This window comes from Zingiber officinale, chromosome 7B, assembly GCF_018446385.1.
Source record: "Zingiber officinale cultivar Zhangliang chromosome 7B, Zo_v1.1, whole genome shotgun sequence".
In the NCBI taxonomy this organism is placed as follows: Eukaryota; Viridiplantae; Streptophyta; class Magnoliopsida; order Zingiberales; family Zingiberaceae; genus Zingiber; species Zingiber officinale.
Window position 1 is genome coordinate 96,341,688 of NC_055999.1, and position 18,859 is coordinate 96,360,546.

Below are 18,859 nucleotides of genomic sequence, written 5' to 3' on the forward strand. Positions count from 1 at the left end.
TCAGACTCCAGAAGGTACGCACTGTCATATAAAAAGGGAGGTCCTCTCCCTCACGCAGGTACGCTCTCTTGCATATTCACACTTGTCTTCTACTTTCTTTCTCCTTTGTACACTATTTTTCTGGAAAAAAGGTACCTGACTTGAGCGCCGCCCTAACTGCTGACTGTCACATCCTCCTAACTGTTGACTGCCACCCCCCTTGACTTCTGACTGTCACGTCTTTTTGACTTTGACTTTTGACTGTCACATTTCCTTGACTTCTGACTACCACGTCTCCTTAACTTCTGACGGCCGGATCCTACAATTATGCACCGTATCAATATATATATAACGAGATGATATACTCCCCAATTTATCGTCCGTGCCATTCGTCTGCAACTGGGGTCAAAGCGTTCGGAAGTGATACGAGCACCCTCTTAGTCGTAGACAAATAAGCATGCTTTATGATTTAAGAATTATAATTCTAAACATTTTTAAACTTATTTTTGCAACAATAAGTTTTTTAGAAATTTATTCTTCATCCCAGTTCTTTCTTATTTGATAGCATAAACACGATTTCAAATATGCTAAGGTTGCCTGAATTATGCAGCATGGAGCGAGAAGACGTCCACCGGTGCATTAGTGCAGTCGACATTGCCTCCCTCGAACTTGGAACCTTCTCCTTCTTCGCCGTCGTCGCTGCCGCCGTGGCTGAGGTAGATGACTATGACCGTTATGTCGTCATGGACCAGCCGCCTGATCCCCTTCTCCACGTGTTTGATGTCGTCGTATCTCATCTCCCTCTTCTTCGCTGCTTCGGCGACGGCAGCTTGTACAAGTCTCTTCGCTATCCCCTGCGCCACAACCACAATTAGGGATCGCGAATCAAGAACTGGAAATTGAACGGAGAGAGAAGAACAAACCGATCGGGGGTTGTTGGAGACGATATCTACGGCAGCTTCGTCGCTCAGATGTTCCCAGAGGCCGTCCGATGCGAATATCAGGAATAGGTCGTTCTGCTTGATGTTGCGTATCCTGATTGACGGCTCCGCCGTCACCACGGGCCGTGTCAAGGGGACCGGAGCGGCAAGCTTCTGATACAGAGCGTCGCCGGAGAGTTCCGGCTTCTTCAGGTACACGTCCCCGATGGATCTTGACACCTGAAAACACGGCGCGTGTTAGACCAAGAGCGTGGGATCTTTGGAAGTGAGAGAGATCGGTGAGTGTTTGTGACCTGGATGATCCCTTTGATTCGCCAGGCGCCTCTGTTGTAGGTGACGATGCGGGAGTCGTCGGGGTGGAGCTCCGTCAGCTCCCTCCTCACCTCCTCCTCCCCGACATTGTGGTCCCTGGACAGCCGCTCCGCCACCACCGCCCCTCCGTCGGCTCCCCGCCGGCCGAGCACCGCCCTCGAGTCGCCCAGGTTCGCCACGTAGAGCACGTTGTCGGCGATGGCTCCGACGAGGCAGCACGACCCGGCGGACGCGATCTTTGGGCGGGAACGCCACGACTGCTTAACCAGTTGCAGGAACTCTTCCTCGGTGGCGGTGAACGCCTTGCGTATCACCTCCACGGAGAGGCCTCCTTGCTCCGACGCGAACTCTGCGAAGAAAAACGTTATGAATCCTACTGAAAAAAAAAAATGATCGAACCAGAGTACCAAAGCGTCGATACCGTGGAGGTGGGAGAAGAGGCGGGCGTTGACGAAGCGAGAGGCCTCCGGGCCGCCGTGGCCGTCGAAGACGCCGAAGTAGGTGGCGGAGGATGAGGCAAGCACCTGCCCCTGGTCCTCGAGCGAGTCGTTGGCCTGGACGACGGCAATGGAGAAGTCGCCGGAGGAGTGCGGCTTGAGGTCCGTATGCCAAAGAAGCCCATCTCTGCTTTCCACACTGCCACCTCCTCCTTCTCTGCTGGCGCTGGCGCTGGCCCCGGCGCCGGCCTCGGCCCCGGCGCCGGCGGAGCACCAACCGAAGCACCGTTTCATTTTTTGGAAATTGACAAATGACGACGATTTGATTGAAGGGTTACAGCTAATATATAGAAAGCGGAAGGTCCCGGAAATTGAAAGAAAACGCGTCCCTTAAAGCTCTTTCCTTTTCTTTCGTAATTCTGAATTGGACTGATAAAACTTTTCAGATAAAATAAAATTAATATTAAAAAGATAATATTCTAATTTTTTTTTTGAATTCTTCGTCGGAAATGGCAGTGCAGTGGATAAATCTGTCGATTCCCGTACACTGTTTTTCTTCCTTTTTATCAACTACTTGACTTTCTATGCCGGTAAGATCATCCGCTGTTTATAAGGGCACTTCAATGTTTAATTTTTCAATATTTTTTTTATTTTTTTTTTAAAATATATTATATCAAGGTTATATCATATAAAAAAAAAACTCTTCAGATATTTTAAATGATTAAATCTCTCAAAATTTTTTTTAATAATTTTTAATATGCCACATTAATATCATATCATAAATATAAAAATCTATTATATAGGCCGACACTAGAGGCCGCTAAGATAACAGATCTATCTTTTTTATAAAATTCTATTATACTCTTAGTAATAAAAAAAAATCTTATACAAATTTTTTATGTGTCTTACACTATAAAACATATATTTTTATTTATTATTTTTTCATTTAATATTTCTATATAATTTTTATTTGATATTTTAATTAATTATGATCTTAAATTTAATTTATTTATAATTAATAATTAATAAATTAATAAATTTAGGATTTTAAATTTAATTAAATATATAATTTTTATGTAATATTTAATTATCTTATAAATTTAATTTAATTATAATCATTTGTATATTTTTAGCTTATCTCAAATATATTTATTTTCAAAAGAAAAAAAATACCATTTTAATTATTACTAATTATTTATGAAAAAAATAGTATAATTAAACATTTCATCAAATAATTTATTTTTTAATTGTTTGGAAAAGTTCATGCATATTAATTTTTGGCTCCACTTTAAAAAAAAATAGTTTAAAAATTCAAACGTGCTCTTAAATTAAAAATCCTAAATCTCACCTACACAATCTTCAAAATTTTTTTTATTAAAGTTTTTTAATTTTACGAACCTTTGAGAAAGCTTATATTGGAGATGCTTTAAGGTTCGTAGAATTAAAAAAAAAATTGAATAAAAAAGTTTTCATGAGTGTAGAGGTGGACTTTGGGGTTTTTAGTTAAGAGCAGGTTTACTTTTTTAAATCTATTTTTTTTTCTATGTAAGATGGAGCCATTAATTATTGAAAAAATAATATTGATTTAAACAATTAAAATACTTATTTGTTTTTTTAAAAATAAGGGGGCGTTTGGTTCTTTCCTAGGAATAGGAATCGGAATGGGAATCATTGTATTGTGGAATGAGAATAGGTATGAGCATGGATATCACTCTTAAAAGCAATGTTTGGTTAGTTGTATATTTTCTATCGGAATAAGTCAAAATTTCCTTTTTTACCCTTAAAGAAAAATAAGAGAAAAAAATTAGATGTGAGAGAAAGATGAATGTGAGAAAAAAATATGATGAAAGAGAATGATGAGAGAGAAAGGATGATGAGAGAGAAAGTGTGATGAGAAATAATTAAGAGAGAGAAAGTGTGATGAGAGAAAATGAGAAAAGAGAGTGTGATAGGAGAGAGCATGATGAGAGAATATGAGAGAAAAAAAAATGATGTGAGAGAAAGTATGATGGGAGATAATGAAGAGAGAGAAAATGTAATGAGAAAAAATGAGGAGAGAGAGAGTGTGATGAGAAAAAGTATGATGAGAGAAAAAGTGTGATGAGAAAAAAAAGAGAACAGTGAGTGTGATGAGAGAGATTGAGGAGAGAGAAAGTATGATGAGAGAGAAAGTCTGTTGAGGAAAAAAAGGAAGGAGTGTGACAAGAGAGATTGAGGAGAGAGAAAGTAGGATGAGAGCGAAAGTGTGTTGAGAAAAAAAAGAGAAAAGAGAGTGTGATGGAAGAGATTAAGGAGAGAGAAAGTATGATGAGAAAAAAAAGAAAGAAGAGAGTGCGATGAAAGAGATTGAGGAGAGAGAAAGTATGATGAGAGAGAAAGTGTAATGAGAAAAAAAAGAGAAAAGAGAGTGTGATAGGAGGGATTAAAGAGAGAGAAAATGTGTGAGAAAAATGATGAGAGATAAAATATGATGAGAGATAACAAGGAGAGAGAAGTGATACGAAAGAAAAAATAAATAAATATATTTTGATATTTGATATTAAAGGAGAAAATTTTAGTTTTAGGTCAAGGGTATTTTTGGAATAAGGGAATATTTTGATTGATGAAAATAGGGTAATGACTCATTGAAGGGGAGGTACATGGGAATGAGTTATTACCTAATTTCAAGGATTCATTCCCTTATTTGTATTCCCATTCCTATAATCCAAACATTAACAATGACAATCAATGATTCTCATTCTCATTCCCTACTTCTATTCCCCTAAATCAAACGTCCCCTAAATATATTTGATAAGTTAAAAACAATACAAATTACTATAATTAAATTAAAATTCATAAGTTAATTAATTTATTAATTTAAATTATAAATAAATTAAATCAAAGATAATAATTAATATATATAAATATTAAATGAAAAATAATAAATAAAGATATATGATTCATAGTATTGGGCGTTAAAAAAAAGTTATATGGAGACTTTTAATTACAGGAGAAGTAGTAGATTTTTTTATAAAAAAAAATTATGTCCTGAGATTTTATCATATCTATTTCTATCTCGTCGAAGTCAACGTTGTCAAGTAGCATTCAGACATGGAAGGGGTAGATGGAGGATCGATTTCACGAGATGCCTGTGAACACAGTTCACCACTGCAAGGGGGTGTTCACGAACTTTCAGTGAACTCTCACTCTCTCGTATTTATTTCAGTCAAACGATCGAGGACTAGATTTGAATTGGATAGATACACTAAATCTTGTCTTCTACTTTCAGACAATGAAATCTCATAATCAAGAGGGTCAACTCCCCATGAAGTTCTCGGTTTGCGTCTACTTAGTTCCTCGGACAGGGCGTAGCAAAACATTCAGCATACTCTAAAGCATCTATAGTTATATTTTTTTCTAATGAAATAAAATTTTTAAGAAGTTGAACGTATATCCACTTGAGCTTTCAAATTTACCGGTGGGTAAATCGGGGAAGGTCGTCCACCTCTCTAATTAATTAATTGAGTTCACAATTTAAACAATTGGATTAAAAAAATTGATGGGTAAATACAATGGCTCTCTAAAATTAGATTTAAACAAAAAAAAATAATTGTATATGTTTCACCTAATTAATTCTAGAGATACATAGTGTTGGATCGAGACACATATGAAAGAGAGGGAGGGTGAATCATGTGTTTTAAAAACTTTTTTGAAATCAAAGTATGTAGTAGAAAAATTAGAACAACAAAAAAGACACAGTCGATTTTACTTGGTTCGGAGTCTTCGTCAACTCTTACTCCATGGCCCAGGTCCCTCGGACCTATTGATAGGCAATTCACTATCAGAAGAGTATAACAACCCTATATTTTCCTTTTAAAGTAATAAAGAAATTGACTGTAAATAGAAGTTACCCAACACTTGTAATTTCTAGGATTGAGCTCGGTGTTGGACAACTTCTTAGCAGTAGTCAGGCACAATAGCGTTGTAGTGGGGCAGTAGCGCAAAGTCGAATCAATCGGAACGTCGAACGATAACGTAGAGCTTGTAATAGAGGTTTGTTTAACTTCATGGAAGACGTGCACCTTCAACACAACTGAAGGCACCTTCAACTGCAACCTCTATCCCTTAAAAGTCGGTTCTTATTGTCAACGAAGCTTTCTATTTTATCCGACCAAAGGCGCCTTCCATGCCATCTAAGGCGTCTTCCATCGCTAAGCTTAAGCCGTCTTCCTTCGCATGGAAGACGCCTCAAATATTGTTCACTTGAGACATTTTGTTCAATTTGATCCTGTAAGTTCATGTTAACCTAAAATAAATAATAACCTACAAGACAGAGTTAGTATAATAAAAATAGTATTAATTAGATTCTGTCCTCCAGACTTGAATCTAGTTATGGTCTCAATTTATATTTTCCAAAATGAACATAAATTGGACCGATATCTACTGTCCCTTCAGACGGGGTGTGTTTCCACTAAGTTGCTCTCCTCCAATGACTTACCTCCACTTACCAAATATTAAGGTACCTCCTCAGCATCCAATCTGATCCACTAGGTCATCCTGCCGGAATCGCACATCCAGACTTCACCAATCAAGAATCGAACATCCCGACCTCCTGCCAGAATCGCACTTCCAGTCTTCAACCCATCGGGAATTGAATATCCTGATCTTTTACCAAAATCCCACATCTGGACTTTGTTAATTGAGAATTGCACATCCTGACCGGACTTTCTGCCTGGTGTCTGGTCCTTTTGATCCGTCAAGTTAGTCAATGTTGCACACTCGGTAACAAGATTAAATCACAAGCACATCTCACTATAAGTTTATATTTAGCGATGAAATTACTCACCGCTAATATATAAATAATCGTCGCTAACAAATATTTACAATGATAACTTTTCGTCGCTCGTTGTTGTACGGTTGTCATAAACACTTATTAGTTACGATTATTTATATTTCATAGCTAATATATTAACGACGTGATAAAACTCGGAGCTAAACCATAATAAGCATAGCTAAATTGTTAGCGACGAACTTGTTTTATTCGTCGCTAAGTTAAAGGTTTGCGGCAAATTCGTTTGAATTCGTTGCAAACAATTGCTACAATTTTCCGTCTTTCGTCATTGATAATTTTTTAGAACTGGATAAATTTTGTCGCTAACCCTATTGTATTCATCGCTAACACAATCGTATTTCGCCACAAAAGTTTATGATAAGTGCTGATACATTTAATTGTTTAGCGATGAATTTTGATAAAGTCATCGCTAACCATACATGTTAGCGACGAAATATCACATTTCATTGCTAATCATTAATTTTTTTAAAAAAACATTTTTTGTTTTCAATCATATCTTGTATATGTATGATCGAAAAGAATTTAGATATCTTCACAATGATATGATATTGTCAACTTTTGGCCTAAGCTATCATAGTTTTGCTCTTGAGCTCTACCTAAAAGGTCTCATGTCAATAGAGATATCTTTTTCTTATAAACTCATGATCTTTCCCATGTATTTTCAATGTGGGACTATATTTGCAACCTTGTAACCCCAATAATCCCCCCTCCAACAAAGAACCACAGCGTCCCCCTCAAACATCAGGTCACTCTTGACCTGCTCAGGGCCTCCCCTACTTCGTTCAAGATTTCACTCACATGGTTTGATCTTGGATCACGGCTCTAGCTCGTGCTTCTTTTGGCGGTTTGTTCGGTGAAGAGCAACCTCGCTCTGATACCAATTGTAGGATCGAAAAATTGTTTGATATCTCCATAATGATATGATATTGTCCACTTTGGGCATAAACCCTCATGGTTTTGCTCTTGGGCTCTACCCAAAATGTTTTATACTAATGGAGATATCTTTTTCTTATAAACCCATGATCTTTCCCATGTGTTTTCAATGTGGGACTATGTTTACAACCTTGTAACCCCAATAGTATACAAATTTACAAATTTATACAATCATCACAACTCTAACAACAATATTCACAACAATCACAACTCTACCAACAATATTCACAAACTTATACAAGTATAACTCTAACAACAAATTCACAAATAAACTCACAAACAGGTCATACTTCATCAAAGTATAAGTTCACAACTCTAGCAACATTCACAAACAAGAGATGCAAGTACTCAATATCAAAGTCAAACAACAAGTAACACAACAAATAAAGTACACAACAAGTAACAAGTTCAAAACATCAAGTTCACAACCAAAAATCCACAACATCAAACTCTACAAGAAATAAACTTAACAACATCATGTTCATATTCAAAAATTCACAACATCAAAGTCTAAGATCGAGGAGGAGGTGGAGCCGAAGATGAATCATGGATCAAGAAATCTAATGCTCTAGATGTTAATCGGTTAAGAATTTGTTCAAACATATTTTGTCTTGATGTCATTGATGCTAACTCATCTTGGGTGTTTGTTAATTGAACTTTGGTGTTTGCTAACTCTTCTTGGGCGGATTCAAGTTTTTCACACAATGCGGTGTTAGTTATTCTGGATGAGGAGATGGCATCTGAAGAAGTGGATCTAATTGGTTTTGGCCCACTTCCAAGTCCTTTAATGTATCTCGAACGAGTACCGAGGACCTGATACAAGTTTCAACATGTTTTAAAATAACACATAACTATTTAATGATTAGTAACTGTGAAAATCCTAGAAGAGAGTAACAAGTAGCAATAATTAATAATTATAGAAGAAATTACATAGTAACAAAATTTGCAAGTATCAATCAAATTGTGTCAAACATGACCAGCAAATATAAGAATGAGTATCATGAACCTGATCACAAACTGTATTTGAAATTTGGACTACATCGATGCCCACTTCTGAATTTTGTGTTTGAATACACTCATCACGTAGTCTCACCATATCATCCTAGAAAAAAAATATATTAAAAATAGCATAAAATAATAATACACAGTTTAAAACAAATTCACTAAATAAGGTCATAACATATATAAGTAGTTTTGGTCGTGTCGTCAATCCACCCTTTTGAGGAGCTATAATGAGTTTCATTAAAGACAGTAATCCGATTTTTTCTTTGTGATTGATCAATCTAAAAAAATAATGTGTTAATATTTTAGCAACAAACAATATACGAAAACTATAAAATTAGCACTTACATTATTGTAAATATACTAAATGAATGATTTAGAACCTCCGCGATGGTTATATGGGAGCTTCCCTCGATTTTCAACATTTATTGTAAATATTTTCTATAACACAAAATTTCATATAAATAAAATAATAATTACAGAACAAATAATTAAATTTTTATATAAAAAAGACATTTATTATAGAATGAGTTACTTAAAATGCCTCAAATTCAAACAAAGCGCACAAGTAGTTCCAATCATCTTGAGTCTCACAAAACTCGATTGGAATATGTTGACGGCGCTCAACAGGAGAAAGGTGCGATAACTTCTTATAATGGTTATGCATTTTGGTTTTATTATCTCTATACCATGCACTAATTAATTGATCAGTCTCCTTTAATTGACGATGCAACCTCCTGAAAATTGATATCAAAAGCAGCTTAAAAAAAAATTATTTTGCATATGGTTAATAATAAAGGAGTGATTATAAATGTGTTGAATTACTTATACTTACTGATAATCGATCATATATCATCCTTTTATTATCAACGGGGACGTGCTTCCAACTCTTAACTCTAAAGGAGCAAACTTCTTTATCGAGAGACCTAACTTGGTCATAAATGAAGCTGCGTTTGGGCTAATTAGATGCCCATCGCTCTGACGAAAAGTAATAGGTAATCTACCCTGGTTAGAGATTTGGCATCACAACCGATTATAATGTGTGCCACGTGTCTCCCTACATAGCGGCCGACCTGCAAATGCAAAAGTGTTAACAATTAAAAAAATGAAATACCTAAATAAAAATTTTATAATTTAAATATAAAACAACTAACCACTAGAAGAACTATCATCAGTAAGTGTCTGCATAATTGGTAGATGCTCAATCCTCTTGGACGACATGACTGTCACATAATCATCATGTATAAATCAACAAATATATATCAACATATATATGCATCTACAAGTAATAAAACTTTATCTTATATAAATGAATTAAAAATAAAGAAAAATATAAATACCATGTAAATAAAAATTAATCACTATCATCATCTGAAAGAGATATTTGACTGGGTCACTATCAATTTCAATATTTTCATCTTCATCATTAAGAAAACTTTGAGCATCACTAGTCAGCTCAACTTGTACATTTGACATATTTATATGTTGATGCTAAACATCTAATCTACAAAGTTGGGATATCTCTAAGTCATCACCAACTATTGAAGTTGCTTCATTAGAAGAAATATCCTGGTTAGTCTCAATATTGAAATTATTTCAAGATTCAATTTCTTTAGATACTTCATCAACTTCAGTTACTTCATATATTTCTCGATGTTGAACCTTTTGTACTACCTTCTAATGACCTCCACACTTATATCATTTAAATAATAAGCTTGATTTGCTTGGTTGGCCAAAATGAATCGGTCATCAGCGTACCATATTTTAGAAGTGTCAATACATAAGAGATCAAACTCTTCAATCATTAATTTTTTTTCAGATTACATTAAAACCATTCATACCAGAATAATTGTACTTTATACTTGAAAGAGTAAAATAGTTGAACAACATCTTTCAACACTCCAAAAAATATCTAAATTGACACCATCATCAGTGTTGGGGATCGTTGGTGGCTGGCTGTTGGACGGGTTGAATAGCCCTACACAAAAATAAAAGAGATACCCTTCTCGGACTTTTAAAATAACACTTGCATAAATAATTAAAGACTGGACTCAAAAGAAAAGAGACACCGGAGTTTACTTGGTTACAACCGGGGAGGTTGTTAATCCAAGGAAGATGATCGCACTAAATTCTCCTTCAGGCAGAAAAGCCTCTTTTACAACAGTGTAAGCACAGAAAGAAGGAAGCTAAACAAAACAGGAAAGCGCACAAGTGTTGTTACAATTGCTTGCTATGTTGAAAAGCTTCTGGACCAAGACTGTATTTATAGCATTGGTCGGGGCGCCTGGAGGGTTTCAGACGCCTGAAAGGGGATAAAACTTTATCCCCTTCGCAACGGATCACGGTAAATCATGATCTGGTCAAAGTTGAGTTCCGGGCGTCTGGAATCGCTCCGGGCGCCTGGACTGGTCCGAGCGCTCGGATTGGGTCCGGGTGCCCGGACCACTAAAGTCAACATTGTTGACTTTTTACGGTTCGGGCTCTCTGTTCCGGTTCTGTTCGCCTCGGTCCGGGTCTTCCGCTCTGGCTCCGCTCGCTTGGGTGATTTCGGCCAACCGAAATAACGCTCACCCGAATCCAATTTCAGCCTTCTCGAGCAGGCTTCCGCTCCAGCTTCTCGTCCCTCGGAATCATCGCGTGCTTCCTTCTCGTCCACCAACATACTCATCTGCAGCTTTTCGTCCCTCGGACGCACCGAGCCCATCGGTTCTCTCCCGTGCTGACCTTCTCGCCGGCTGCGTCTCTTGCTCCTCGAGTAATCTTCTGCTCCGACTTCTTGTCCCTCGGAAACACTGCACGCTCCCTTCTCGTCCGCCGATGTACTCTTCCGCAGCACCTCATCCCTCAGATGCACTAAACCCGTCGGCTTTCTCTCCTGTGCTGTCCTGCTTGCTAGCTGCGTCTTCCGCTCGACTTCTTGTGCTCCTAAATTCCTACATACTTAGACACAGGGTCAAAACACCACAGGCCTAACTTAAATTGTTTGATCACATCAAAACAACTTGGGGTTCCAACAATCTCTCTATTTTTTATGTGAGCAATCCAAGTTAAGATAGGGTAAACCAACATAAATCAAGAGTAATAAATTTTGCATGAAAGTACAAAAAATTTGATCTACCTCCCTCTAGACTTAATATTTTCCTTCTCCCCCTTTGATCACATAAAAATGGGGTTTCAAAAAAAAAATCTAAGCGTAATAATTTTGAAAAGTTTGAAAATTATTTTGATATAAAAAAAATTGCAATCATTTTTGAAAAAATTCTAAGTAAAATTTAAGCAGAAAAAATTCTAAGTTAGACAACTTTGAAAAAATTTGAGAAATTTCCAAAAAATTATTTGAATAATTTATTTAAAGTAAGAATATTTTTGTGAAAATTTTCTAATTAAAAGAAATTTGCAAGCAAAATTTTTTTTTGAGAATTTTCAAAAAAAATTGAATAACCCTTTAAAGCATTATCTAATTTCAATTTAATGCTTTATCAATTAGTCAATTAAACACTTTATTTCAATATCTTGGCTTTCAGGCTGTGGCGAGCCACTATGACTTCTTGGTTATTGGATCATCAGCCACTTCTAGACAAAGCTTCATAAGGAAATTAAATATTTAATTTTCTCGCTGAAAGCGCTAAGTCTAAATTAAGGTTCAAGTAAGACGAGACTTAGGAACTCAATATAGGTTCCAACCAACTGGATTAATTAGAAATTTCTTAGGGACATATTTCTTTGTAATATTTCTAATTTGTCCCTTATGGTATCTAAGCTACCAATTTAATCCATAAAATTTTCTAATATATTGATTATTTAAACATGCATGATTTTTCAAAATATCTACTTGTATTTTCAAATTATCATTTTCTAATTTTAATTTATCATTTTCTATTTCTAATCTTTTAAGATCTTCCAACAAACAAGATTTATCTAAAGTTAATTTTAGTTTTTTATTTTCTTTTTCTAGCATGTAATAATCTTTAGTTAATAACTTTATAAATTTGAATATTTGGTCAGGTGGTAGAGACTGTACCTGACTTACCTTGTCGTCTTCTGATGCTCCCCCTGTTGAGCTGCTTTCTTTTGAAGACTCTCCCCCTTCATCGATGCTCATCAGGGATGAGCTTTCTATATCCTCGGGAAGGAATTTGGCTATCAGGGCTCTCTCGACAATTTCTTCGGTCTCGGATTCTTCTGATGACGACTCGGTGTCCATCAAGGAGTCGGATTTGGCTTCAATCAGTTCTTCGTGGAGCTTCAAGAACTTTTTCCAGAGTTCTTTTACACTTTGGTAGTTGCCAATTCTGTCGAGACCCTCCTTCGGTAGTACACTTATGAGATGATATTCAGCCTTACCGTTTGACATGAAATCGTCGCGCTGCTTTTTGGTCCAGAGGCATTTTTCAATTTCTTCTCCGTTCGCATTCTTTGGTGCTTCATAACCATATTTCATTATTAGTAAAATACTGAAATCTATTTTAAGAAATACCTCCATTCGTCGCTTCCAAAACGCGAACTCCCCCTCGAACGTTGGTGGATAGATGTTAGCTCCGGCCATCTAGTTGCTTTAGTCGGCCGTTAGCCCTTCTGAGACGTCCTGGCTCTGATACCATTTGTTAGGGACCGTTGGTGGCCGACTGTCGGAGGGGTTGAATAGCCCTACACAAAAATAAAAGAGATACTCTTCTCGGACTTTTAAAATAACACTTGCATAAATAATTAAAGACTGAACTTAAAAGAAAAGAGACACCGGAATTTACTTGGTTATAACCGGGGAGGTTGTTAATCCAATGAAGATTATCACACTAAATTCTCCTTCAGGCGGAGAAGCCTCTTTTATAGCAGTGTAAGTACAGAAAGAAGGAAGCTAAATAAAACAGGAAAGCACATCAGTGTTGTTACAATTGCTTGTTGTGTTGAAAAGCTTATGGACCAAGGCTGTATTTATAGCCTTGGTCGGGGCTCCTGGAGGCTTCCTGGCACCTGGAAGGGGATAAAACTTTATCCCCTTCGCAACGGATCATGGTCAAATTGTGATCTGGTCAAAGTCGGGTTCCGGGCATCGAAATCGCTTTGAGCGCCCGGATCACTAAAGTCAACATTGTTGACTTTTTGCGGTCTGAGCTCTTTGCTCCTGTTCTGTTCGCCTCAGTCCGGGTCTTCTGCTCCGGCTCTGCTCGCTTGGGTGATTTAGGCCAACCAAAATAAGGCTCACCCGAACCCAATTTCAGCCTTCTTGAGCAGGGTTCCGCACCTACTTCTCGTCCCTCAGAATTGTCGCGTGCTTTCTTATCGTCCGCCAACGTACTCATTCTCAACTCTTCATCCCTCGGATGCACCGAGCCCGTCGGCTCTCTCTCGTGCCAACCTTTTCGCTGGCTGCGTCTCTTGCTCCTTGAGCAATCTTCCACTCCGACTTCTCGTCCCTCGAAAACACCGCATGCTCCCTTCTCGTCCGCTGGTGTACTCTTCCGCAACACCTCGTCCCTCAGACGCACAGAGTCCGTCGGCTCTCTCTCCCGTGTCGTTCTTTTCGCTAGTTGCATCTTCCGTTCGACTTCTTGTGCTCCTAAGTTCCTGCACACTTAGACACAGGGTCAAAACACCACAGGACCTAACTTAACTTGTTTGATCACATCAAAACAACCTGGGGTTCCAACAATCAGATGATGGTATGCTAATCCCACTATTCTAAGTAGTTCTGCGAGAATCACGGGACCTTGTATGATATTGAATATCATTTACAATGCAGGCGTTATAGAGTTCAACTTCAACATCAACATCAGGTCCGATTGTTAAATAATACAACTCATTTATGAAATCTGAATTTTTTAAATTCTTTACTTTATCGTTATTTTCCTAAATCATCGTGGAAAATCTCTCTCATGATATTAGAGAAGTTGATTTGAATAAACTTTATGTGACTGAAGTTGTAGATCTTCACTGCATAAATAAATATTTAAATTATAATTTTATAATAAAATATAAATAATAAAATTAAATAATGTAAAAACTTACTTTCTATATTGGTCAACTTCTTTACAATTGTTGAGAATATACCAATGTGCTTTCTTATACAAAGTCAAAGGCAATTTCAGATTATGTTGGTTGCCAAATACTCTTGCTTGTTATGAGAAAACACTTAAATTACATGTTACTGGTTGAACATCTTTGTTTCATTCTGGCCTACTAAATCTTATCTTAATATGACTCATATATAAAGAACTAAAAGTCAATGCTTCATTTATAATATGGCCCTCTGCAATAGATCCTTCAGGCCTTGTTTTATTACGAATATATTTTTTTAGTCTGCCCAAATATCGTTCAAAGGGATACATCCATCGTGACAAAATAGTGTTGGTGCAATATCCCTTAGGTCAAGGTTGACCTGGTTGACCAAGCTTGAGTCTTGGTTTGGATTTCGATGTTTGACAATAAGATATTGATTGCAGAAGAGTCAAGTAGGTCAAGGTTGACTGGATACTTGACTGTGAAAGTCCTGGTGAGTGAAGCCAGGCAGAAGGAAAACCCTGGTGAGTGAAGCCAGGTGAAAGTCCTGGTGAGTGAAGCCAGGCAAGGGAAAATCCAGATGGATCAAGGATGATCGGACATCTGGTGTTGGGAAGTCCAAGTAAGTCAAAGGATTGACAGGATACTTGACTGTGAAAGTCCTGGTGAGTGAAGCCAGGCAGAAGGAAAACCCTGGTGAGTGAAGCCAGGTGAAAGTCCTGGTGAGTGAAGCCAGGCAAGGGAAAATCCAGATGGATCAAGGATGATCGGACATCTGGTGTTGGGAAGTCCAAGTAAGTCAAAGGATTGACTGGATACTTGGCACGAGGAAATTCAGATGGGTCAAAGGGATTGACCAGACATCTGGTGGAAGTCCAAGTAGGTCAAGGGAGTGACCAGATACTTGTCACGAAGATAAAAGTCCGAGTGGGTCAAAGGGATTGACCGGACACTTGGTGAGGAGTCCTAGCAGGTCAAGGGAATGACTAGATGCTAGGCATGACGTACCAACAGGTTAAGGTTGACCGGATGTTGGTTTGGGAGGTTTGGGACTTGGTTTTGGGCAAATACCAAGTGCTGGATCGATCCAGACTCTGGATCGATCAGTGGATCGATCCAGACCTTTCCCAGCGAACAGAAAGCCTCTGGATCGATCAGTGGATCGATCCAGATGTCCCAATCGATCAGTGAATCGATTGGGACGCTGCTGCTTCGCGCGATAAGCGCTGGATCGATTCGTGGATCGATCCAGGCATTTTTCCATAGCACATAGGCGCTCTGGATCGATCCGTGGATCGATCCAAAGCCTCCCCGATCGATTGGGAACATTCGAATCGATCGGGATCCGACCGTTGGCGTCGATAAAGGCCGCAGGCGCACGATTCCTTCGATATCTCTTCGCAGATTCATCTCAGATCTCTTGCCAGCTTCTCCACAGCACTCACAAAGCTCAGATCGCCAGTTCTTGAAGGATCTTGGAAGGTTTCCAAGTCAAGAGGCGGATCAAAGCCAAGAAGAGAAGCTATGGTTAGGGTTTGTACTCATTGTAAGCTTGTAAGCTTGTATTTCTTGTATCCTTTCCCTCTCTTCTTGTGTTGAGTCTTGTAGGGCTTCTCCGCCCTTGGCAGTTACCATAAAGGAGAGTTTTACTTAGTGGAGGGTGTGTGTGTTGGTGTGGATCCTTGGATTAGTCACCTCTTGTGAGGTGGATACCAAGTAAACCAACTGTGTTAGCGTTGTGTGATTTGTTTCTGTATTTTCCGCTGCACATCTTCGAAGAAACAAGCAACGCCGAACACCACGAAGCGCGACGAGCTATTCCCCCCCCCCCCCCCCCTCTAGCTACTTTTGGTCCTAACAAATAGGTCCAGCTAACATGACTTCACGGGGTAAATGAACTGTCAAATGAACCATAATATCAAAAAATGCTAGAGGAAATATTCGCTCCATCTTACACAATATGAATACTATTTCCTCCTCTATTTTATATAAGTCCACTGTGTGTAAAGATCTTGCAGTTATTTTTTTTTAAAAAAAAATCACATAACTCAATTAGTGTACCACATATATCTTTTGGGAAAAAATTTCGTACAACAGCTGAAAGCATTCTTTGCAATAAGACATGACAATCATGTGATTTTAGTCCATGTGACTTTCCATCATCTACATTCACATTTCTAGATATATTAGTAGCATATCCATCAAGAAACTTCACGGATTTTAGAAATTGACAAAATGCATGTCTTTCTTCCAATGTCAACATGTAACTTGCATATGGTTTATAAAATTTGTCTCCAACTTTCTTTAAATGCAATTCACTTCTAATCCCCATATCTTGCAAGTCTAACCTTGATTTAAACGTATCCTTTGACTTTCCATCTATATTAAATAATGTGCTAACCAAAGCATCACAAATATTTTTTTCAATGTGCATCACATCTAAATTATGTCTCAACTTTAAATTTGACCAATACTTTAACTCGAAAGATTTATACTTCTTTACCATCATACTTGTATCTAGGCTCTTTGCACACTGGACATATATCTTTATTCTCGTGCTCATCTCAAAATAATATACAATCATTCTTATATACATGTATCTTCTCATATGCCAATTTTAACTCTTTAACATTTTCTTTGCTTCATAATGAGAGTTTGGAATCGCATTCGATTTAAAAAATACCTTTTGCAATAACTGAAGTAACATATCAAAAGACTTATTGCTCCAGCCATTTAACACCTTCATATGCATTAACTTGACCAAAAAATTGAATACAGAAAAATTAGTATAAGTGTGATACAATTTTTTTTTTACTTCTTCAAACATTGAGCTATAACTTCCTCTAATATCATCTGTATTCATGTTTTCATTAATATCATCTAATTGAGGCCCTTTGGTTTTGATATTTTCTGTATTTCTTAAATCAATAAAAATGTCTTGAAAATCATCTTCTTCAAAATCACAATCAAGTTCATCTTCATTGATAATATTTATATTAACAGATGATGTAGAAGCTTCACCATGAAAGTTCCAGACTTTATATAATTTGTCAAATCCCCACCTATAAAGATGTCCTCGAACATAATCCAACTCGTATTTAAATAAATTGTCACACCTTCGACGGGGACAACGAATATTGGATAAATTTAGACTTATCATATAATTCTCTGTCACATTTAAAAACTGATTTAACTCATTTATATATTCAAGGCTAATCCAATTCTCGAGCATTATCTAACTTTTATCCATATTTTAAAAACCTAGTTAAACATATAAAAAATTCATATTGTTTAATAAATAACTCTTATCAATAAGTTTGATGATAAGTTTTAATGAAATTCATAAGCAACTTACATTAAATAACTTAAATTAATTAATCATATCAAAATAACTGAAAAATTATCAACTATGTAGCTTCCAACAAGAGAAGTTCAGAATAATTTGTTAAACATGATCCATCGAGGTAAAATAAGTACATATCTTAACATGATCGTCAATTGACCATATCTTAACATGACATGTGAATTTACAATGCATCACAGTACTAGTGAGTTCTATTGACCTTAATCTTGCGCATGCAGGTACCAAATGGATGACCTTGCCCTCCCTTATTGATATAGATAGATTGTCCTAAAGCAACTCAAAACATGTCATTTAATCCTTAAACAACAACTGGAGCTTAGATGAAATATATGGCCAAAATATAAAACACAAGAAGTATAAAAATTCAAACACTAGAAGAAATTTAGGGCATGTGAAGGGATGGACATGTAAAGGATTTAGTGAGCATAGAAGTGAAATGCGTATTCATTATTCAAAATTTAACAGCAAGATAATTTCTGTAAAATTATAACAAGACAAGCACACTGCTAACAAGATCATATATGTGCAATCATATGGAGAGAAAAAAAATATATAGATAGTAATACCTTTTCTCATATTAGGAAAGAAGCGGAGGAAAACCTGAGCTAGGTCGGAGCAGGAGTCATCGGAGTCAGAGTAGAAAAGAAGGAGGATTCGCGAGAACAAGGAAGATTTGCGGCAGGGTTGGAGGAGAAGAAGAGATCGCGCACCCTAAACCCTAAAACTTGATCGCGGCAACATCAAAGGAGAAGAAGAGAGCGCGCACAGAGGAGAGGAAGAGATCGCGCACCCTAAACCCTAAAACCTAAAACCTTATTGCAGCAGCATCAGAGGAGAAGAAGAGAGCGCACAGAGGAGAAGGTGGATCTAATCGCGGTGGCTTCAGGGAAAAGTAGGGCACGAAATTAGCGACGAAAATGAAAGTTCGTCGCTAATCCATTTTATTAGCGGCAAAACTGGAAAACTCGCCGCTAATATATTAGTGGCGAATATTCAAATTTCGCCGCTAATAATAAGGATTAGCGGCGAATTGCCTACTTTCGCTACTAATATATAAGGGTTA

The 18,859-nt window shown here is 37.3% G+C and overlaps 1 protein-coding gene across 1 annotated transcript; it reads right to left on the reverse strand.

The window, feature by feature from the left end:
• Window positions 1–423: 423 nt before the first annotated feature.
• Window positions 424–1,982, reverse strand: LOC122003949 (probable protein phosphatase 2C 78). The gene is made up of 4 exons (XM_042558911.1): window positions 1,654–1,982; window positions 1,214–1,581; window positions 903–1,139; window positions 424–833 (listed from the first exon to the last, which is right to left on the reverse strand). The coding sequence occupies exons 1-4, from the start codon at window positions 1,961–1,963 to the stop codon at window positions 582–584; spliced, it is 1,167 nt and encodes a 388-aa protein (XP_042414845.1). The 5' UTR covers window positions 1,964–1,982; the 3' UTR covers window positions 424–581.
• Window positions 1,983–18,859: the final 16,877 nt, after the last annotated feature.